Source organism: Polyodon spathula, unplaced genomic scaffold (assembly GCF_017654505.1).
Source record: "Polyodon spathula isolate WHYD16114869_AA unplaced genomic scaffold, ASM1765450v1 scaffolds_1432, whole genome shotgun sequence".
Lineage (NCBI taxonomy): Eukaryota > Metazoa > Chordata > Actinopteri > Acipenseriformes > Polyodontidae > Polyodon > Polyodon spathula.
The window spans coordinates 362-25,000 of NW_024472912.1; the positions used below are offsets into that span (position 1 = coordinate 362).

Here is a 24,639-nt window from a genome sequence, read left to right on the forward strand (position 1 = left end):
TGGCATTTGAACAGAATTTGTTGCAGTAACAACTTTGTTAGTTAGTTTCTTTTATAATTGCGGTATAATCAGAGTGCACAGCTATGGCCAAAAGTGTTGCATGACTGTGGTATTTAAAGCAACTTAAAATACAGTCCACTGTAAAACGCTCCAGTGATGTTACTGTAACGGAGTGTTCTGATTTCCTCTGTTCTTGCTGGTTTGGTTCTAGAACACGGACTACAGGCCCGGTATCTGGCGCAGGACGGATGTGCACTTGGAGAATCCAGAATACCACACCAGATGGTATTTCAAATACTTCCTAGGAAAAGGTAAACCACTTCTTTATATATGACACACCACGCGGTACACAGTTCACTATCGTGACTCATCAATTTTATTTATACAGTTCTTAAAATGTCAGACAACTTTATTACGGTTTCACTGTAATGCTGCCTAATGAAAGCTGCAGTAAAACAACGTTTAATTGTTTTATTTATAGCTCAGTGGACTATTGTGTAGAACAACCTAGAATACAAGCTGTGTGCACACCATCTCCAGCAAGGATATAGATCATTTGAAACAATGGTGATAGGATTTGCATCCCACCTCCCATATAAGCCACATATCAAATTGCACAACTATGCCTCTTGCTGTAACCTCTTCCCCTTTACTGTATGAGCGTCCGCGCCAGGGAAACAAATGGAAGGAAAAACTTAAAAGAAACTCACTGCAGTAGACAGATGTTTCGGCTTGTGCCTTCTACAGTGTCTACTTGATTGAGTTTCTTACTTTACCTTTAGCATTTTTATTTAGCGTTTTGAAGTTGATGGAAGATGACAAATGTAACATGCGTGAGCTAGCTCCATTAGGTTACCGAATAAGTGTATTAATCAGTGTACCCTTTAAAGCTTAGATTTATCTGCCATAGGGGTCAGCAGATTCCACAACAGTGGTGCATTCCAGGGCATCACGCTGCCTGTTACATGCTTAAGAAACAGGACCTGGAAAGAGGGTATAAAGTTACTTCAGCAGGCAATGGCATATAAAGCCACAGCACTGAAGTGTTTATCCTCTGTGGATAGATTAAAACAAAACATCCCAGGATGTGAGATTGAGAAAGACACTCCATGCTTAGTAAACAAGATTGGAAATCAAGGCGAGGAAGCCATTAAAAGGTTAAGAATCCGGGAACGATGAGAAGGAAAGCCTACGAAAATGACAGCGATTAATGGCTTAACACCTTGTAAAGTGATCAAAACCCAACTCAATTATTGGAAGTATCCAAGTTTGCCTCAAACAACACTTTGTAATAAAGGTTGATGGTTTCAGCCAACTAATACCCAATGATCAGGTTTTTAAAAAAAGCCATCTTGTGATCTTAACAGTAAAGTGCGTGCTGTATTTGTTTGCAATAAGTAAGTAACAAGGTCCGATACAGAAAGAAACTGTTTTGTTTTTTCATTTTACTTGTATAATGTCAGAGCACTGGGTCCTGCTATCATTACTTGCTTTTCCGAGCAGAACGCACAGTATAATTTGGGGTTTATTTGTAAGCTTCACAGATCTCCAGCATGGTTTCCTGTCTTCCTTGTGTCAGATTGTCTTGTTGAGTTTTATCTGCAGTGTAGCACCTTGCTGTGTGTGCATCTGAATGTTTATTCTGTAAATCCTGTTTGGGTTTACGGATGGAGGATCTACAGTACAGCAGACCCCACCCAGAATACTAGGGTCTATTCATAAGGTGTACCATGAAAATTAAACCGCAGTGCATGTCAGTCTCAGTAGAACGTAGCTACAATCATTGATGAGTCAAACAGCCTCATCGCCTTCCCGAACGTTCATATTCGGTACCAGCTGTGTAAGGACTAGTTTTATTGATGGGCACAGATAGACTTCTGTGTGCCCAGTATGCACAGTTACTTCATGTTCTTGACCATGTGTTATCACAAGAACCACAGTATGTTATCCTTGCATGACTTTGACAGGTCTACATGCATGGGTCCATCTCCTAATAGAGACACACTGCAAAGTACAGCATGTGAGACATGGTTTTACTGTATATCTTGAGAGCCCTGCGTTAAGGCTGTGTTTCTAACCAGCTCTAGCCTGTCACAGTGACTCTCCGTGATCATTTGTATGCAGTCCAGGTTTCTGAAGGTTTAAGCCCTGGATGCTTTTCTTCTAGCTACAGTGTGTGTGACCAAGTGGCTGATATATAACATAACACTTTTGAGCTCATTCACCCATGCAATTAAATAGCGAACATTTAAATGTTGTACGTAGTGGAATGAGAACAGCATTTCCCATGACGGCTTTCTTAAGAGAAACGGTTGCAAAAAATAGGATTTTCCCATTTTTCCTACCCTGGCGTATTAAAATGTATTGAACAGGGATTAAATGCTTTGCAATGCAGCAGGAGTGCTGAAGTATACAGCTGCATCAGATAACATTTTCCCCGGAATGGTTCTGCTGGGATTTGTTCATTGTAATTAGGAAAACGCAGGGAAATCTGTGAAATTATTAATGGAGATTGAGGGCTTACTTTTAGATAATTACCTCACTGATGCCATTTCCTGAAGGCATGTTCTCAAAGTGCCAGTATGAGGGGGGCAGGTTTGCTAAGCTTTTGTTTGCTAGACTTTGCTTCCTCTGATCATCATGACAGGAGGAGGGCAGCAAAAGCAAAATAATTCATAAATCCCACTGAACTGTGCTTGCAGCATTCCGCCCCTCACCACACAGACCTGAGTTAGACTGATGCACAGACAGGTCTGGGGGAATTCAACAGCAAAGAAAGAGTTGACAGATCTCAAGGTTTAAGCGAAGCAACAGTTCCATCCGATTATGACATAACATACTGTTTCCAGAACAGGGTCAAGAACAAAATTGCCATGCAGAAATATCTGCACATGACAGAGCAATAGAATCGGGCTTAGATATCTCTTTGATAATTTATCTTATGGATAGAATATATCATATTTAAATATAATACGAGAGGACAAAAAAGCAAAAACAAGACTACAGGCACAGATCAGTTGCGAACACAATTCTCTAAGCTTTCTTAAAGCCTGTAGTGCACCTGTGCTCAGGTGATGGTTCCAGAGCTCGACTGAAGAATAGATCTGTGTTAACTTTGATCTTGCCCCCTGCTTCTGAACCCATTAGTGCTAACTGTTGTAACGGATGGAGGGCTCTCCCTCACTGCTGTGTCAATGAGAATATTGCAGAGCCTCGGTGCATACACAAAGCACTCTAATGCAGCAAGACTAATGACCTAAACCATCTAGAGCAGCTGAGGAAGACTGCAGTCTTCCTTCTCCAAAGTATTGTCTAATTTGGGGACACTAAGTGAGGTCTGATATCTACAAAGAAATGTTTTTGCTGTCTGGATCTACTACAGACAACATCAAGGATGAGAAGGGGAGGGGAGGGGGTAGGTGTGTCATTACCTACTGTGTTTGAATTAACCACAAAAAAATACTCAAGGATCGAAAACAGTAGATTGAATATCCTCCAACAAGCTACATAATTAACAAAATGGAGCCTAAATGTTGTATAAAAATCAAACCTAATTTAGTGGAATAGCTTGAAGCTTTGCAGACCGTCTCCCCAGAGCTAACTCAATTAAAATGTAGCTGGCTACCTTATAATAACTATGCCAACATAGTGATGATCAAACCCAGTTCTACCTAATGATCTAGATCGTTAAAAATGCATTACCAGTAACTTGGTATTGGGCATGTTTAGCGCTTTCAGACCACAGGAAGGTAAGGGAAACTTAATTCATAAAATAAGGATGAGCAGCTTCTAGAACAGCATTGGAAAAGTTCTAGAGTTCTGAGTTGCATCGAAGTGTCCGTTTTACTTTCATATCTGTTTGTTTCTTTGGAATTCTTTCCTCTCATCCCTGTTTTAGAACAACACATTTTTGTAACACAAAGTAGAATCCAGCCACAAGATCTTTAACCAGGGTTAACAATATCAGTGGAAGCTGTTTAAAAAAACAACCACTAACTGTTGAACTGGTGGACAAACAACACATTTTCCATCCGAGGAAAATCGATTGAATAAGAAGCACAAGAAGACAAAAGGCTTGTCCTTCAACTTGTATTCAGGTACTGTATATATGTTTTCAGCATCAGATTCCTGATCCACTGTGTGTGTAGTATAGTATGACAAGGTTAGCCTCTAACCTTTTTGCTCAAAAGTGTTTTTCCCTGCATTTGATGTTTTTTTTTCTTTCAGTGCATCAAAACTATGTCGGCACAGATGCCGAGAAGAATCCTTTCTACCTGTCCGTTGTCCTCTCCGACCAAAACAACCAGCGGGTGCCACAGTACCGCGCCATTCTCTGGAGGAAAACGGTAAGTGACCTGAGCTGCTCCTCACCACGTGGAGCGGATGTGAGATCGCGAGCAGGAGGAGGCAGTGCACTGCAAAAAGAATTAGAAAGAAGATTTGCATCAGAAATTCATACTTCTCTAACTGCTCCAAAGAGCTGATGTGTCACACAAGCCATGACTTGCTCAATCACAGTGGAAGATTCACAAGTTAATGTATTGTTTCTTTTAATGATCAAGCAAATTGAATGCATGAACTCATCAAGGTTTTATTCCCGGTGAATACATTATGTGCATATGTGCTTTATCCAAATGCATGTCAGGTAGAATCCAGTAACATGTGTTTTCATTTTAAATCTGAATATACAGTACTGTGTAAACCATAACTTTATTTCAGGTAATAATCAAGTGCAATTGTACATGCAATGTTGCCAGTATGCAGTGGTCTTGTTTTGTGAATATGGATTATTAATCCCTAAATACGTTCGTAATCTTTTTCTAGGTTAACCTGTTTCATTGATTTTGGGGTAAACAGCACTTCTTCTGTGAGACAGATAGAGAATATGCACTATAATGAACAGATCATTAAAGGGTTCATAAAAGGAGAATCCAAAAGTGTTGATTATGTCAAATGCAGCTCTTGTTCTACAGCTCTGGCCAGAAGTTTTGCATCACCCTACAGAATTAACACATTTTGCTTCATAAAGTCGAATGAAACATGCAGAATAATGTTACTTGAACAAATTGAATTACATACCGCTTTGTAGTTTTCTATATACTTAACTAAAAACTGTCAAAAATTGAAAATGTGACATTTCAAAATCTAACTTGAAATGCTATACTACTATTATGACTCCCAGTGGACATTTTTAAGATATAATTTTGTCATTTGTTTGATTACATGTTAAAGAAATGAGCGCAACCATTTCCAAGTACTCAGTCTCCGAGGACAACACAAACATGACTTGACATTGCTGCTGATGCCAGGAACAGACAGCTTGGGTTTTTGAAAAGCAGTCGCTACCACAGCAGAGCTGGAGTGCAGTGGTGGCTAAGCGTATTAAGCTGCTGGTGCATTGACCTTCTGCTCCCTCAAGAAGGAAAAGCTCCCATCCCGACACAGCTGGTCAACTCCCGAGCTGAAATCGCTGGGACAGCGCAGATCATTTCTGATCTTAAAATTGGGCCAAGCAGAGCATTCTTCTTACATAATGCAGAGGGATGTTCGCTCTTCTCCGAGGAGAAGAGTGCTTCAGGGTGAAAATTAATTCACAAAACCCTGCTCCATTAACCAAGATGTTTGGGGGGGAGGGGCTTTTAGCTGGTGTCCTTCTTGTTTTGCATTCCACAGATTGCTGTGTGGTTATTGATGTGGCCTGTGTACCTGAGGCAATGTTCAGTCTGACTGCATCTCCAAGCTGCTGAGGAGGGGTTGGGGCAGGGGGATAAACCTCTGGATCATTCAATAGAAACCATTTAATAAAAAACAGTTTCTTCCCCTCTGGCTGCAAAGCAGTTGGTCTGCCCCCATTGTGCATATCTAAATGGATTGAACCATTACTGTATGGCAGACCTCAATATGAGGACCTACAATATAAATAACTCTTAAATATAATTACAGTAGATCTAATAAAATCCAATTAGAAAAACCTCTGTAGCAGGGTCGCTGACTACAGGGGCATGTAATTCAGTGGTTCCACAATGCTGCCATATCTATAGGTGGACTAAAAATGTTAGTGAGTTATGGAACTCAAGTTGAACCGGCTCAGTGTCACTGACATTTTATCATCTAAGTGATGTTTTAGCATAACACCCATTCATTTTGTAGCAACAGGAAAGTAAATTTGGATCCTTTGTGATTTTTGTAGAAATGACAGATAATTGAAAGGTAGTCTAGGCTTTCCCTTTTTAAAAGAGGATCTCCTTATACAAGCACGGCATGCCTAGTGAAAACCCTGTATAGAATACAGAGTTTAACAGGTACAGCCTTACAAAAATGACTATACCTTTAAACCAGTTGCCAGGTGTCTTCCTTTAAAATGACAACTTCATATAAATCTTGAAGGTTATTAAAAGAACAAAATGTTCGTAATGTCTGATGGGAGCCAGCAGGACGCACTTGCTAGGGAAGTCTCTTAAACCCTGGAAACAGCAGTGTTTTGTAAGTCCTAGGGCTAGATTTAATAAGGGAAGCATCCTTCAGCTATTTCACTCCAGCCCTGCAGTGAAATCCCATGTGCTCTGCTTGCGAGATTCAATCAAAATTCTTCAAATACCTCAGTGCATTTTAATTGTACTTTCACATTAAAAGGGCACATAAGGACTGTTTTATTTTATTGTTACATGTTCCCATGTGTTGCTACCTCAAGATGGCTTCCTGTGTAACCGCATGGACCTCTCAGAACTACATTTCCCATCTTCCTCCTGCTCACGTATGTAACTGAGATGGATTTACCAGTGAGCAGGAGGAGGATGGGAAATGTAGTTCTAAAAAGGTCCTTAAGGTGCTATGATCTTGAAAGAATAACACTGCTATCAATTGTGCCATCTTAGAATAGTAACACACGTCTAGAATGAGTTGCCCCGGCTTATCAATTGTTGCATGAAAAAAAAAAAAAACATATATCCTGACAAAGGAGTCAAGAAATACATGCATATTTAGTATTGGGGTACATTAAAGATTTTACATTCAGTTCATAACCTATAGCTGTATAAGAATGTACATGATTATGGTGTAGTTTTTTGGTAGCAAAAGTCCTCCCTCAATAGAGCTAACGTCCAAGTCCATTTAATACACCAGATTGTAACCATTAACCTGGACCGCTGTGGATGCAAGAAATCCTGGGCCATATTCTCCCAGCGTTTACTCCAGTCTTTACATCATTCCTACTTTTTTTTATAAGAGGTAATACTAGTACCAAACAACTACGTTTTATATGTCAAGTCCGCTCAAGGTGTTTTATATCTCATTTTGTAACAGTAAAATGATTTGTCCTCTTAAAATAAACATTGTAGATGATTAAAGAATGGAGGAAAGGCTTTGAAAATGAGCCCCCCTGTTTCTATTCTGTATGTCTGATGACATCTGTTTTACTCTTTCTACCTTGCAGGGAACCCTGAAAATATGCCTTCCTTACAGCCCAACAAAAACACTATCTGTCAAGTCCATTTTAAGGCAAGTATTGTGTACAGTGTCTGCTAATGTAATCTTAATCACTCCAGATTGGGGATACCTTTTATATATGAGTATCAGTTCTTTGCCTGACCAATGCAGATACAAAACCCATTAGTTCCTCACACAGTACCTGAAAAAGCTTTGGAGTAGAAAAGGTGGAATAACATAGCAAAACACATTTATGAAAGTTTTCTAGAAAGAAGACAACAGTCCAGAATAGATTCACAGGTACATGAAGAAACGTTAGCTGAGAGGTTTTCATTGTGAACCCTCATTTTTGATGGCATCTCAAACCAGCTGTTCTGGCATCATATTCCAAGTACTGTATAAGACAGATTCAGTGTTAGACCAGAGTGAGGGAATGGGTTGGCGTCTGAGTCGTGTATGAGGGACTATAGCTTTAAAAGGAAAGCTGCTCATATTCCAGCTACTTAGCCACATCAACACGACTGTACAGCCTGCACCGCAGAGCTGAAAATGACTTCAACTTTTAATTCACTTTCCAGTGCCATGAACCTTGACAGGTTTGAACGGGGCCCCAGGGAAATTCTCAGTCCAGAGATTCAAAAGGTAGGTATTCATTAATTTTTCTTTCTTTCTTTGCCCTTCTAGGAAATAAAACACACCAGTGTATGATCAGATTCGTAACAACAGTATACATTCCTAATCAGGATTTTTTAAGAAATGAACTACTTGTGTATAATTGATATAAAAAATCTGGATAATTTGTTGTTTTATTTCAGATTGTGTTGTATATAATATATGGCATCCTCATATGAGGTCATCATGCATTTGCGTCTTCCATCTGTCCTCATATAAACACAGGAAGAATGTTTTTTTATCCATCCCCACATGAGGTCAACATGCATGAAAGGGTTAATATACATGAAGTCAGGTTTGCTTGTACAGTAAGGTGGTCATCCACCCTTTCAATTAAAAGGAAAACTTAAACAGATGTGTTATTATTTTTTACAGGACCTGCTAGTGTTAGAGGAGCAAGAGGTAAGTAACTAAGCCTGAGATTAAGATAAAATGTATAATACTGTAAACCTGAGATTAAGACCCAGACACAAGTTACACAGTTCATTATACCGCAGTCAATATTTAACCTCCAAGATATATTAATGAGGATGCACAATAAAAAAAAAAACTATGATAGTGCACTCATTACATCAGTAAGCCTAAAGGGGGTTGACGAGAGTCGATCCTGCTCTGCAAGCACAGCCCAGTGCTTGTTAGAGCTCTTCACACACAAGTTTATTAAAGGTACTGTTTCACCTTGGCGGCTGCCGTTTTCATGGCTGTGTAATATGGTTTGTGCATTTCAATTAGATTTATGAAGCTTTGTTCGGAATCGTTACCTATACATTTGCTACATTATTTCATGTATCTGCTACAACGTTGCAGGGTGGGAGGGGGGAACGTGCTGAATGAATTGTGTCACTTCAGCTATATTCGTTTTAATCTTCCCAGGGTTCAGTAAACTTCAAGTTTGGAGTTCTTTATGCCAAAGACGGGCAGCTCACAGATGATGAAATGTTCAGTAATGGTGAGTTCCAGATTGAACCAATGAGAATGTTGTTAATTGAGCTGCCAGATGTGTTTTTGTTTTTATCACCATGTCGTTTCTATTGGCTTGAACAGAAACTGGAAGCGAAAGCTTTGACAAGTTTTTAAACCTACTTGGGGACTCAATTCCATTAAGAGGCTGGGCAGGCTATAGGGGAGGACTCGACACCAAAAGTAAGCAAACATTCCCAACATACTGTCTTGTCTTATATACTGAACAAGATATTCACATGGTAACACTTCAGCCCATTCAGTACCATTGTCCTCATTTGAGGAAGGGCTACTTTGTCATTTTTTTGGAGCATTTTTATCTGCTATTACCTGCTATTTAACTTTTTTCTTTGCCTGTTTTGTTAGGATAACTTACTCTAATTTTGTTAGTCAAAATGAACCCGTTAATCTTGCAAGTATAACCCTTTTATAATTCCTCAATATAAAATAAGAAACTGAAGCCTAAAAATGAATCATGTTTATTTATTTATATTTTTTTTTATGTTTTCCTACCCTCAGAGATGATAAAGTGACCTAATTTTCTATGTGTTGAGCTTCATAGCCGGCACGAAATTTCACTACTAACATCTACTGTAACTTGACTGTCCTCAGAATTGGACGCAGCAGTTTGTAACCACAACAAAGGAGTGACTTTTTTTCTGTTAAGAAATATTGATTCAGAATGTATCAAATGACATAAATACAGCTTCTCATTTTTCTTCAAAGAAAAAAATAATTTGGTACTTAGTGTGTTAATAAATGTGTTTGTACGGTAGTGTAATTGTATTTTTCTGAACAGTCACTTAGCATCATCCATTAAAATGATGTGTTCTTATAGAGTGTCATATACAGCATAACAATATGAGAAAACGAGAGGCATTATTTTTGCATCCTGCCATGCATTAATTAGCACTTTATAACAAGTAAAGTATTTAGCATTTTAAATCCCATTGCTTTCTAAACAGTCTTGATTTGCTAATGAATGCCTGTGTATTTGAATTCCTAACAGACGACACTACAGGAATTAACTCTATATATACAGTATACCAAGGGCACGAGCTCATGTTTCACGTGTCTACCATGCTGCCCTACTCGAAAGAAAACAAGCAGCAGGTAAGCTATTGAGACAACTGAAAACGTACACAGTAAAATGTATTTAACCATTAAGAATTAGTGAGGCAGAACGAAGACAGCTCAGAGCGTTGCTACTCTGTAAACGAGAAAAGTAAGCTGATTGTAAAACAAGTAAAAGACAAGCTACTTTGCTTTTTTAAAATAAACGAAATCACGTTACAGTAATGTAACACACATCTGTTCCCCATGTTTCACGCAGGAATAACAACCAGTTTTGGTCGAATTAGGCGTAGAATTCCTGTTCAGAACCCTGGCGATGTGTTTATGGACAGGAAAAAGTTATTAATACTGCATATGTCCTCAATCAAGGCTGCCTGCAAGATCACTGTCACAGTACAGTACTTGTGATATATAATGGTTACCAATGCTTAGCATTTACCTGCATTAAACCCTATTGTCACCCTCTTCACAATGCTCTCTCGTTCCAAGGTCAGTTTTCAAAGGATGGTGGAGTGTACTTGAATACTCACACATACTGAATGACTGGAAATGGCAAATAATAAACTTGCCATAAACCAGTCCCAGGAGTCAAGAGCAGCAGAACATTTTCTGAGAGAGTTTAAATGAATATTACAGTGATAGATATCTCAGCAGTATCGCTTTGTCCAATATAGAGTTCTAGTAGATAAACATGTGTTCTAGTGGAGATTTTTCCTCACTTAGACCCCTTAATAAAATACCCAGGTATCAATGAATAGGTAAGGGTCTCCTCTTTAAAAATATCCTCAATATTTGAATGAGCAAGACATCTTACCAGTAGAGTGGTCCCCCCAAATGTTCTGCTTCTCCTTGGAAAGCAGTACAAGTGGGGATGGCTTTCAGTTTGTTGCCGGATACAGACTTCTTGCTCACTAACCCTTAACAGACCAGTTCCACACTCATAAAGTACTGTACACTCCCCTGCCTGGTGCTTAGACTGTTACTGTGGGTCAAGATTAAACTCGCCTAGGGCTCTGCCAGCAAATAAAGTGTGCTTACACCCAATAACTACAGTTTTCAAACAGAATTTGGCTGCTTATCAAAGACGAACTTGTAAAGCAAGAGCATTTTTCGAAACCCACTGGCAGTTTTAGTCAAATGCAAAACCTGGTCTGAATGGATGAGTCTGGAGTCTTTCATCAGCATTTAATAAAAGAACCGCACCAATTCTCTAATGCTTTACTGAGCAGTGCGCTTGTTAAGGAAATAAAGTATATTTATCCTGTCATTTTCTGTCAATTTGATTTCTTCAAAGATTCCGGTACATTTATAAGTATATTATTATCCACTATGTATTTAAAAAATATACAAAATCACTTTCATGTCATGTAACTAAGACACATCACAATGTTTTGACATACGCATCTTCTCGTTAGTGATGAATCACTGATCTATTGTGTCTGTGGTATCGTGGACCACGCGATTACGAGTTTGCCTTCCGCCTTACCTGATTGGCACCATGCTAGGAAGATTTCATTGGATGAGAAACTAGTGAAGCTCTTAAAGAACACTTGGTTGGGGTGGGTGGACTCTGTGCTTTGTCACGGCCGCTGTGCGATTTCCAGGGTTTCAGGAGTGAAAGTGCCAGCCTGCAGAATTTGTTTTGTGGGAGTGTGATGCCTGTTTCTTTGTGTTTGCAGGTGGAGAGGAAGCGTCACATTGGAAATGACATTGTTACCATAGTGTTCCAAGAAGGAGATGACACATCCCCATCATTTAAACCATCCATGATCCGATCCCATTTCACACGTATCCTTTCAGAAAGCCATTTGTTTAATGACTGGGAACTGTGTGTGTGTGTGTGTGTGTGTGTGTGTGTGTGTGTGTGTGTGAGTGTGACTCACCACAAACATGCATTGTTAGCCTACAAAATACAGTCTTGCCCAATTATATTTACTTTCAGCAGTGCACGTACATTTTGTTTAGCGATAAAATCTAATGCTAAGATTTTTTTAAACCCCCTTTTTTTAATTTAAACATTTGCAGATTGCTTCTTGCAGGTCTTCCATTTTAATTTCCTTAACACACAAACAAAAACAGATATTTTTGCCTTAGTTAGATATAACATTCAGAATGACAGTTACAGGTATGTATTTGCTCTCTTTATGAATGCCACAGTATATGCAGCAGTGAGTAAGAAGCCTTGTTCTAAACCAGGGCCATTGCTTCTGTGCACAGTGCAAGACAGAGAGCAGCTCAGCTTCAATTTCACACCTTATACAGTACAGGTTTATACTGAGTGCAGATGTTTGGTTTTTGGACAGGTTGAAGATATTTTCTGAAGAAAGTGTCCCTTTGTTTGGACCTCCTCTCCCCTCTCCACCGGTGTTTACAGATCATCAGGAATTCAGGGACTTTGTTTTAGTAAAATGTAAGTACTAGTCTCATTTCCTTACAAACAAGATCCTCTTTGTACATACTGTGCTGTGCATGTAATTGAATTGTTTGCCCATACTAATTTAGGCGACTTCATTATAACTTTGTATAGAGATTGTTACTGCTGGAGCAGATGTGCCCTTGCTCTGTTCATTATCGGTGTTTGATTTCATCGTCAAGCGCCTGATATATGAATAACTTAATTGGTGTAACAGGCTTCCTCTCCTTCCTTTCCAGTAATTAATGGTGAGAAGGCGACCCTGGAGACACCCACGTTTGCTCAGAAACGGCAGCGAACCCTAGACATGCTCATCCGGTCTCTCTACCAGGATCTCATGCCTGACCTACACAAGGTACAAATACTCTGAAGCTCCAGTGATGCTGCATTTCATATGGCAGTACCCAGTGTATCTCTCTAGTAGGAACCACAAGCTCTGTGTCATCAGTTCTGCATTATATTACAATTAATTAAAAACTCATAGACAGTGGTACAGTTTATTTAGTTGTACACTATACAGCATTTTTGTATGTTGCACATGCTTTGATTGAGGATACATTGCTACATCTATCTTAGTGGCACTAACTGAATTGGTGTTAGAGGGATGCACTTAACATTTAATATTAAATATACAGTGGGTAGACCCAGTGGTGTTGGGGGCTCCCTTGGTGATAAACTCTTATAGCTGAAGTGATAGTGATCTAGCTGTTAACTTCATGTTTACAAAACAAGCTTTGCTAATGGTTTCAATGTCTTCAGAACATGTTAAACAGGAGGTCGTTCAGCGACGTGCTGCCAGAATCGCCCAAATCTGCACGGAAGAAAGAAGAGGCTCGCCAGGCCGAGTTTGTCAGGATAGGACAAGTAAGAAAACATAATTTCAACGGTTCAAGATGGGAAGACCAGTTGCTGCATTTGCTTGTGTAATGTTAATACCCAAACATGTTCATTTGCTGAAGATTTGTAATGGGGCGACAGTATACTATGCTACATGCTTCTTTTTGCGGTTTGCATCCAGCTCTTCATTCAGTTCAACTGGCTAAGCTGCTGCATTCGGGCACTTTTGTAATTACATTCTTGAATTATTTTAAGGCTCTGAAATTGAAGACCATTGTTAGAGGTGATGCTCCCACCAGTTTGGCCACTACAGGCCTGTGCAGAAAAGAGGTAAGTAGACAAGCCCACTTTATATTATACAGTAGGCAGCCTGTATAATTATAACTGAGCTAGCCAATTTCTTACCTGATTACCGCACAGAAGATTCTCCTTAAAACTGAACACAATGTACCTACAGCTGTTTTAGTATGTATTCATAATAATAATAATAATAATAATAATATTTCATTTTTTTTTTCTGTTTATAAATAATTAATAAACTTTGTGGGATTTAACATAAATTGTAAATATGTAATAAACATTAAATTTAACTGGGGGGGGGGGGGTTAATAAAACCCAATAATTATATATATATATATATATATATATATATATATATATATATATATATATATATATATATATATATATATAAATAATAAATGCAAAAGTCTTGTAGGAAGAGCAATACGTTTTTATTAAGTTTTTTTTAAAACCTAGTCTTCATTGGTCTACCTTATGTAAGGAAAGGAAATCCTGAAAGCCACATACTTTGTAAATTTTCTTCAAGCAGCTCAATGATGACAACATAATTACTAGTCTGGTAATAACATGTTGTAATAGCTTGCCCCCAGCACACAGCATTAGCGGCTCAGTCCCACCGGCATTCCTCTTCAGGTGCTGTATATTTACACTGCTGCTGATATTGCCGGCAGGTACGCAGAAATTACCAAGTACCATTGCTGCGTCTGAGCAGAATGACACTCAGCGCGTCTGGCAGGTGAATGTTTGGCAGATGCAGGAAAACAGCATAAACAGTTATTTGCAACAGTGGAAATGAATTCCTCACTGTAAACCTGAAGTGATAATTAAACCTAGGATGTGAAGGATGCAAGAGAGTGTAGTCATTATTAATAATAATAATAATAATAATAATAATAATAATAATATTGACACATTAAACAGACATTTTCTTAAACTATTCACAACCGCCTTGTTCTTTTCCTGTTCTTTTCCGCCGTGTTCTTTTAACTATGATGAAGCCCATTCTGTTCGGCCACACTATATGCTTGATGGAAGCACATGATCCGGCACCCCTTCACCCGGGCTACAGTCACCTGCATTCTTGCTCGGTGAAACGCATAGGAAACTGTGGGGTCAGGTGTGCTCCTATTACCTGTAGCACAGGAATATAAGTGAACTTCCCTCAAACAGTGCAAATCATACAGAGAAAAACCAAAATCAACAGTAAAACAGCAAAGGACATGTTGAGAGTGTTGTTGGCAAGAAAGAAAATAATGTAAGGGAACTAAATGATTGATGTTTTTTTTCTCTGTATGAAGGAGTGCACAAAGCAAGGATTAGAGCAGAATTTTACACAGTTCCTTTATTGATTCCAATAATGAAAAATCACATCTTTACAGCTTAATCATTATCATAAGACACAATAATGAGTCCACTAGTTATTAACAGAAGTGAAGCAGTGATATCAGTTCCCAGTTCATGGAAGAAGCATCAGACACGGCGCTTGTCTGTGTTCACGGAGGATCTTGATGCTTCTCAAATGCACCTCCTAGTGCTGCTGCTATAGTTTGTATACCCCTTGTGTGCAAAGCTTAGTTGCTGGCGTATCTCTGAGTGTCAGCAAACCAGACAACTTTGCACCAGGTCAGTTCTGCTCATTGTCCCTTTCCCAGGCAAAAAAAAAATTCTAGCAGCACACACTGCCCACAGACAGCTGTCCCCGCAATGATAGTTCTGTATTTATAATTTTTTCATTAACTCTTTACAGTGTGTTCACCGCCAAGTACTACACCTTTAAGATTGATATTCTATTTGAACGGGTTTGGCCATTACAAAGCAACAGGATATTTTATTATGCACACCATGCATAAAGTTTTGCGTATAGGCATTACGACATTCAAAAAGTGACACAGACATTATGAAAGAACTGCTGATGTGAAAGGCTCAAGTACCCAAGTCACTCATCCAAAAATGACTTTGAAATCAGATCTAGAGCCCAGTGAGGGAATTTAAATACACTTATCAGGGGACAGACATTGCACCAAGTGAGCTTCTTCTGCATTGGCATTTATTTTTTCATCTGTGCAGTTTTTCAAAGGTTAAACACATTTCGAATGTGTGCCAATATTGAATCTATTGAATCTATAGGGGAATAATCTTTTATCTCCAGAGGCCTGGCTTTGATTAATCTTGCTTAGGCCACAAACCAAAATGAGTTACTGTAGATGTTTTTTTTTTTTTTAATCAATAATCGATCCACATCAGGGAATTGCACAATTTGGGAAATAAATGGCTTGAGAAGCCGAGGACTGTATTGCAGTGGTGTTTAATTGGCTCTGAATTGTTTTGCACAGCACATTGTTTTGATAGGAAGCTTTTGACAGTGATCCATGCTGCTGCTACCCTTATAAAAAATGTCCCATAGCAAAATGTAATAAAGCATAGTGAAAGCAAAGTAGCAGGGCATGGGAAAGCATATTAATACAAATGGCAAACCAGGGTAACTATGGTGAATGCATAGTATAACCATGGGAAAAGCATGTGGTAAGACTGTGAATTTACATGTTATTGCCACATTAACTACCTGGTTAATATAAAACGTGACCAATATATTCATTATCGAAATGGGATTTCAACTGGTTTTTAATATAATGAAGAAGTCAAATAACTCCTGCAAATTATAAAGGCTGGAAGCCATTTCATTTTCTCTTCGAGTGAAAGAATTACCTGCCCTTCCAAACTAATGTCTGAATGAATCTCTCTTCTCTTTCACTAAACCCCTGGTTTTGTTCGTCTCATAGCCATGGGAATCCCAGTCTTTCTGCAGTAGCTTTCCTTATGAGATAGTCTGCAGCGACTCCTGGGGCCAGTCCTTACTAAGTGCTACAGATGCTGGAGTATTACTGCTAGACGGTTAGTGTGTTTGCTTTTTGTAATTGGTGCTGGCGCAACTGTTCCTATACTTAAGAAGGCTCTATTCTTTGAGACCTCCATTCTAGTGCGTCTCCCCTTTGTTTAGAAGGTACCCTGATGTGGAAGTGGGGTTATTTTACCCTGGAGATATGTCTTTACCACAGTGGATCTATGGTAGTAATTTATACGTACGCAACTCAAAATGAAAGAATATTCAAACATTTGTATGAATTTTGAAATAATATTCAAAACATAAAACACATGTTCATCCCTGCTCCAATAACTACTGTACTTTATAAAAAGAAAATCCATCTTGAACACGATGTACCAGTCTAGTTCATTGGCATTAGTTCATAAGCCCACTTGAGTGGAAGGAATTAAGCTGTGACTCAATATCTCATGAAAAACAGGCTGTTACTTATTAGTATCTGACTGGTAAAGATAAAAAAGGAAAATGATTCCAGTGAACCACACATAGAATAATTGTGCCACCAGTCTATGTATGTGTTGCCATTTAAAAGTATCCCACTGTGAAGATTCATGGAAGTTATTTCTCTTTATTTTCTCTCTGCTTTAGGCCTGGACCCCTCCATTTTAACAACTGGTAGGTGCCCTCTCTTTCTCTCTCTCTCTCCCGTTTAAACATATGAATAAATATAATCCTTTTTAAATCGTCACTGCCCCCAATGATGTTCAGTTGGTTCAGCTGGTATAGAAGAGTCTCAAACGCTCTGCCCCTAGTGGAAATCGTTTTTCAATTAAACAAATGATCTCATTTAAATCAGAGGTAGTCATTTTGATTGGACTGCTTGAATGGTGAGGGAGCAACATTGTTCAGTTCTAAAATTATACAAGGCAGATAAAAGGGGAAACTTGTGTCCAGTATATTATAATAATAATAATAATAATAATAATAATAATAATAATAATAATAATATTTTATTATCAAGTGTTGTAATTGGTGTGCTATTCCTAGATTCGTGAACCTAGGAGCCTCTGCAGCCAAAGATCAATTGTTTTGAAAGCAAAGCAAGTCCAGTAAGATAATTAATTAGTCAATGAGGCATCACAATGTCTGAGACTAAACTGAAGAAATGGGCTTGTGGCTTTGCTTCAGATCATATCAAAATAGCATCGAGCAAGTAAAGCCATGGCCGGCAAGTCAAGCTGGAGAATCTGTAAACATAGAGGAAGAGACACTAAAGAAAGAGGCAGGAGGACAGTACAGGAGAATGAAGAGAACAGATCTCCACCGGGCAAACTAAACAGTGTACGTGATGTAAAGTAACAAACGACACAGTGTGCTGAGCACTTCCAATTCAGTACAAACGACACAGTGTGCTGAGCACTTCCAATTCAGTACAAACGACACAGTGTGCTGAGCACTTCCAATTCAGTACAAACGACAGTGTGCTGAGCACGTCCAGTTCAGTACATATGGATTTGGGTTTGGAGAAATCTTCATTTTGACCTCAGAAAGACAACAGAGGCAGCATATATATCTCAAGCATTTATAACAATCCCAGCAAAAGTTGCTTCTGAAAACATTCTTCGAGATGGAGTGTGAGTCAGTGGGGTGGGGAAGCACAGCAGCGTTGCGCCGTGCACTGAAGCGCCACCACCTCACTTCCTCACAAAACAACCATAGTGAGCATGGCAAAGAATGACCTTAGCGAAAGAATCATACAGAACACACCCAACAGGAATTGAAACACATGCAAGAAATTCAATATTCTGAAAATAGGGGTGTGAAAGTGTCCTTTTAAAACAAGTGTATTGGGTAATTCAGTTGTTGTAATTCCTGGACGTAGAGCCAAGCACATTTACCAATGACAATTCATAGAGATTTCAGCCTTTAGAAGAGAACCTTTGACAACATAGCTGAGCTACTCCCTGGTGGAACTCTATGTGAAGTATATATTCCACCCCCCATTCTTAAATGTTGACTAGCCTCTTGGCTATGTGAATAGCATGCCGTAAGATTCACCAGTTGTCTTTGCTTTTCTTTTAAAATCCTAATGAATTAATGTGCAGCCAAATACCCCTGTAAGTTCAGTCACTGCATCTATTTTTTTTAAAATTAAACCCATAACCAGCGTTAAATAACGAACCTGAAATTATTTTAAAATGGGACAAGTTTTAGCAGCGGTAATAAAAACAAGAAAAGAAGCAAATCAGCAATTGCTTATGAATTAATATATGAAGGGAACATTAATGTGTGACACTGCTTTTATTCATATTGAACCTCCCCAACTGGAAAACATCATTCATTATTTTTTGAAGGGTGACAAAAAGAATAGCAGCAGTTCTCTGGATGAGTGATAAAATTACCCTTTATGAAAATGCCTGCCATGCCCTTCAACACAAAACTGGTAATATTGTTGGATCAGGGCTGTCAGTTTTTCAGGTCTGAAGTTGTCACTTAAAAATAACAAGCTTCAAAAGCATTTCCGTGAAGCTACAGTATGGCTCGAGTTGTTTTCAATGGGACCTTTCTCTCTGCGATCAAAGCAGCAGGTATTGATTGCTCTGGCCTTTAACCCACTGCACAGTACTTTTCAGTACATATGGATCAGAATGACAAACACAAGGGGCTAGGTCTTTAGTTAGGTTGAGTGTCAAGGAATTGTCAAAAACATTGATCAGCAATTTCCAAATCTACAGGTGTTCATCCCAGCAGTCTATAAATTGTCTCAAAGACTTTGTTTTGGTAATAGCTTAGATGACTGTATGACATTTCCCCGTACCTTTCAACGGATCTGGATCTATCTTTAAAAAAAAGTTAAATTAGGAATTCTGATACTGACATCGTCGTACAAAAGTAGAATAGCATCCAGGCTCGGACTGATTGCTTTGTCTTTTGTTTTTGTAGAGGGCCAGGCTCCTCCTGTACAAGTATTTGACAAAACAATGGCTGTAAAGCAGATGCACGTTCTTGAAGCTCAGGACCTTTTAATCACACGGACGGACAAAGGTAAGAAAACCATTATTTCCTCGTACAGGGCATTGACCTGAACTGTTTCGCAACTTGTGTGCTGCAGTAGGGTTCTACTGTTGGAGACATATGTTTGTTATGTGTTCAGTCACTGTACGCATCACTACTATCTTGCCTTTAGCTTGCTAGGTAAAGAAGTATTTCTTGTTTGTTTGTTTGCAGCGATCGCACAAAGCCACACGACTGTTCCGAGATATATACAATTGAAATGTCTTCCCTTGAACACCGATTGGTATTGCAATGGGAACAGAGTTGCACGATGCAGGTTTTTTCCAAACAGTTTGCATACTAAATTGCACAGGATTCTTGCATCAGATGATATTTTATACTTGACAGATCAGACCATGTATTTAGTAAAGTTTGTTTAAGGTTCAGGTTAGAAATGCTAAGAGAAACTTGAATTTTTGTATTGCTGCATTCAGCACTATTGAGTGTGTGATTAGGTATGGATGATGCAGCTAAGGTTCATGTTATAAATCTGGTTAATTTTAAAATTTTAAGGACTCCAATTAGTGTTGCTTGTGAGGTTCAGATCCTTTGCATCTCCACTAGTTTATTTGCAGAGTTCCTAATAAAGTGCATCGCTTCACCGACAGCGTTCCGGAGGGAATCACGAACGTAGTTTTCTGTTCCGAGGATCTGGCGAGTAGGTTTTTTTATTAGTACAAATATACTTCAAAGTGCACATCAGAATGATTTAAACAAGCATTCTCCACCATCAATTATAACTAATTACCCAGAAGCTGCATTTTGCATCTTGTTATGCTGATATCAGGAAGAGAGGGAGTAATTTGTTTCATCTTCATGTCAGCTTCATGTATTATTTATGCACAAGGTAAATTCCTGCTTTTGTGTGGAATGAGCAATAGTTTATCGGTATTCATTGTTCGATCAAAGAGCCATTAGATAGAATAATATCATGGCCCATATTTAGTATCTTGACATTTTTATTAAATGAGTACAGAGACGGAAACTTTGACTAATTTGTGTTTTCTGAATGTTTTTGATCAAACTCAAAAGCATGTCATGCAGTGCTTCAGTGATTCTTTTTATAAAGCTGTCCTGCCCTTTGGTATTTAAAATGGTTCATTTCTTTCCGTTTGTAGTCTCGAAAGATATTTAATTGGTTGATCCACTGCATTAGGTAAGATTTTGATCTGTTATTTTTTTGTTAGGAGCATGCCTTACGTTTCCAAAAGTACAATATTTCCCCATTTAACAATGGAGTTTTTTTCTAGGGCTTTATTGCCACTGTGATTCTTACTTTAGTTTATATTTCATGTTTTGACCTCTTCTCATGCTGAAGTAAGTCTTGCTTCCACTCTCTTGCTTCCTGCTGTCCTAGTAACACTTCCTCGTGCTTCTGTTGCCATGGGAACCATTCATAAGTGAGGAGAAACTCAGAGGGGATGGAACAAGATCTGCCTTGAATGTCACATCTTGTAGAAAGAGATTGGATCACAATGAAATAGCCAAATTTAACATGACAGAGATATAAAATAAAAATACAAAACATTGTTTCTGAAAAATAAGAGCTTCAAAAAGGTGACTAGACAGAATAAATATGAATAAAATCCAATTTGCCTTCTACTTTCTCTTCAATGTCAGCAGCGTTCTGCGGATCTGTTTGATGGTTATTTAAGATTACAAACCTGCGATGAATCTTTCTACGCCCAACGCGGTTTTGCAACTCCTTGCTGTTTTTCATCGTCCCTGTCGATGTTGTGTTTTTTCATTGATCCACAATGACAGTAAATGTACAGATGTTTTAGCAATTCTCTCTTTTGAATTAGCTAATTGGAACTGAGCTGTACAGACATGTCAGCCTTTGATAATCCCTGTGTACCGTGATCCCCAGTGGGCTGATTAATGTAGCCCAGTGGGACCATGATGAACAATAATTAACAATACATTTGCTACCAGAATATGACAAAATATCAGGCCGTCAAAAAGAACAAGAAGAAATTGAACAATACGGTTATAATTAGGAGTTTCTAATTATAGGTTTTAACAAACAAGCACTCATGAAACAAACCAGATAAAGAGAAAGAAGGGAAGACCACAGGGCACCAGTGGCGATTTTTGCGCTTACTAGACGCAGGTGCGTTTGGGTAGGTAGCTTCCAGACTCTGGCACTTACATGGTAGCTCAAAGAATTAAACAACGTTTATCAACCATGCCTCCTGATTCATCGTTATAGTCTTGGTTGTTTTAAATGAATTATTTCAGGTTATTGATGGTATAATGTGCACATCCATCAATGCAAATAGCACAATACTCCTTGTCATCTCGCCACCCTGGCTCAGTTTGTGACAAAGTGACATCACTGTCACCCAGTCGACGGTTCCTGGAGACAGAACGTCCGCTATCCCCATGGCGGCAAGATGATTATGCCTACAGGTAATAAGGGCAGAACTGCAGAAGCATACAGGCTTTTTAAGCAGTCCCTTGGGAACCATCACTAAAGCCTGTCTTCAAGGCTGGAATGTGACAACAATAATTAAAATTCAAGGGACAGCCTGCTTGCCGGAGGGAAAAAAAAGCATCATTATCCCCTGAAATGAAATGGATAATAGTGAAGAAGCATTGTTTGTTGAATAGGAATTTAACAAGCTCATAAAAAAGAAAAGGTGGTGGGGGTGGGATGGGAGGGGGTTATCTATTGGCAACTGCTTATTTACGTTCTAAAACAAGCGTTATTGTTGTAGGAATTACCCAAAGCCCAAAAGTGGAATTGGTAGCTATAGAGATTGCTAATCTACTGCCTCTGCTCTGAAAGCATATGATAAATTGACTGCCAGGAGTTTATCTCAATAACCAGCCAGTAATGCAGTAGCATTTTGTTTGGGGTTCAGGCTGATGTTATGTGCTTACTGCAGCATCCAATAAGAAAAAAAAAGAAAAATCAAAGCTATATAGGCTCTAGGTCCCAGGCCCCCTGCAGGCTCTCACAAGTCATTTCCTTGATAAAAAAAAAAAAAAAAAAAAAAAAAAAAACCTTTATTTTTTCTTTCAGAAAAAGAATGTCTTTTGCACAAGGAATAATAATTCTGCAATAACTCTATTTATTTTGCATGAACAAACATTGAAAGGCATTCATGTAGAACAGCAATGCGCATGCCAGCACATTAATGCTTCACGAATATGGCTTTAATGTTGCAGATCTTAAAAAACAACAATACACCTTACTGTGGATGCGCTCCTATATAACCCCCCCCTATTGGTTTCCTATTAAAGATAGCAGGGGCCAATGGTGCTACAGTGTGTGCCTTGATGGGCTGAATGGCCTCTTCATATTCCCAGACATTTCTTATAAATGTAAATGTTACAAACACATGTACTGATTCCAATTAGATTAAAAAAAAATTGTGCAAACTTTTTACTGGGGTTGTAAATTGAAATGCTACAGCTGGGTTTGTAGAGGCAGTGAATGAAGTGTCTCGCGAGCATTGCATCTTGAATTCTGCACACGAATAACTGCTGCCTCAGGAAACACAAAACGCTTTGTAAATGGTGCCTGGTTTGCATTGAAATAAAAGCAACAAACAGCTTGAGCGATAGAGGGATTAAAACAGATTCTTGTAACATACCGGATATGCAGTCGAGTGTGAAGAAAATGGCAGTGGGAGCTTTTCTTCTGTTTAGATACTGCGGGACGGTCATGCTGTATATAGGCAGCACATCTGATTAAACTGCTAGACACTGACCTTTTGATTTCATAGGCTCAGCCTGGCTTTGATTACAGTGACAGACTCGGATAAAACTGCCTAATCTTTTTTTGATTTGACAGCTGTTGTAGGCACTCATAGCCTAGATCCGCATGTGTTCAATTTAAATATCAGTTTGTTTGTTTTTTAAATTAACACTAATAAGCAAGATTTTCTTGCTGTTTCAGTAAAACGTATAGTCTAAAGAAGATTTCAGTTTTCCCAAATTCTACCTTGTATGAATTCTGACAATGAGGGTTCTAGCGCTTATTTAAAAAAAAAAAAAAAAAAAACATGACAGACAAGATTTATTACAACAAAGCAAAAGTTAAAGAAACAGAGCTCTCATACCAAACATGCCCATTTCTTTTTTGACACCACAACCTGTGCGATTATCTTTCTTGTTTTACCAACAGGATGAAACCAGGATGCCACCTCTGTTGTTTCTAAAAGATGTTTAAAACCAAACCCTTTTTTTATTTCTTCTACGATATTTGTGAGAGCTGGGATGGGTCGCCCTGCTGCTCTTAGGGGAATGCATTAAATATAAAAGCTTTGAAATGTACAATCTACAGCTTGTAGCTGTTTGAAAGGTAAATATTATGGAAAGACACACAGGGTAATAGGCGCTAATTGGTGCCTCAGTGTCCTAAGTGAGATTGCTGGAGCAGATAATTGCTTACGTTGCACTTGTGCAGAGAATGTTTGATTGCAAAAGGACCAATTTAAAGCTATTTTTATTTTATACTGACAAATATAATAGCAAGATCTGGTTGGGCATTGCCGGAGGTGTGTGTGTTTCTTTTTTTAGTTATGTCTACATCATAAGATTTGCAATAGAAATTGCATCCCAAACCCAGGCTATAATATCTTAGGTACAGTTGAAATACTATTAGAGATATTTTACTCTCTGCATTTCCAGCAGACCATTGAGTCTCTGGTATCCGTCTTCCAGAAGAATATGGTTGTGATCCATAAAGGAGGCCAGAAGCTTTGCCTTATTAAAGCTTATTGTGCTACACGAAGAAGCCCATCGTTCTGCTAACCACGCTGGGAATGTTCTGTTGAAAGATAACTGAACTCGACAGTCTGGTCTCAAAGCATAGCTCGCAAAAACACTGTGCATATGTTTAAATTGCATTTCCAAATGCCGACATGAATTCAGAGTCACAAACCATGTAATTACATAGTCCCAGTTTGAAACTAATTATGGAAGTACATGCATCTTTTAAATGCAGAAGCAAACCCCCCCCATCCCCCCCAAAAGGGAAGATTTAATTATTGAAGGTGCCTGCTTATCAAAATGAAAAAGGAGCTCCCAAAGAAATCCCACCCCAGTCCAGTGTGGCATTGCACAGTGG

At 38.7% G+C, this 24,639-nt stretch overlaps 1 protein-coding gene across 1 annotated transcript; it reads left to right on the forward strand.

Annotated features, from left to right (window-relative positions):
• Window positions 1-211: 211 nt before the first annotated feature.
• On the forward strand, window positions 212-24,633 carry LOC121309719 (GTPase-activating Rap/Ran-GAP domain-like protein 3; the record flags this gene model as incomplete). The annotated part of the gene is made up of 17 exons (XM_041242840.1): window positions 212-311; window positions 4,228-4,346; window positions 7,433-7,497; window positions 8,004-8,067; window positions 8,473-8,499; window positions 8,971-9,046; window positions 9,142-9,240; window positions 10,067-10,170; window positions 11,811-11,919; window positions 12,211-12,256; window positions 12,435-12,541; window positions 12,784-12,899; window positions 13,304-13,408; window positions 13,637-13,711; window positions 16,465-16,576; window positions 17,154-17,180; window positions 19,449-24,633. Coding segments are annotated over 17 exons (1,494 nt in total), but the record flags the coding sequence as incomplete, so codon positions are not given.
• Between the last annotated feature and the right edge of the window lie 6 nt (window positions 24,634-24,639).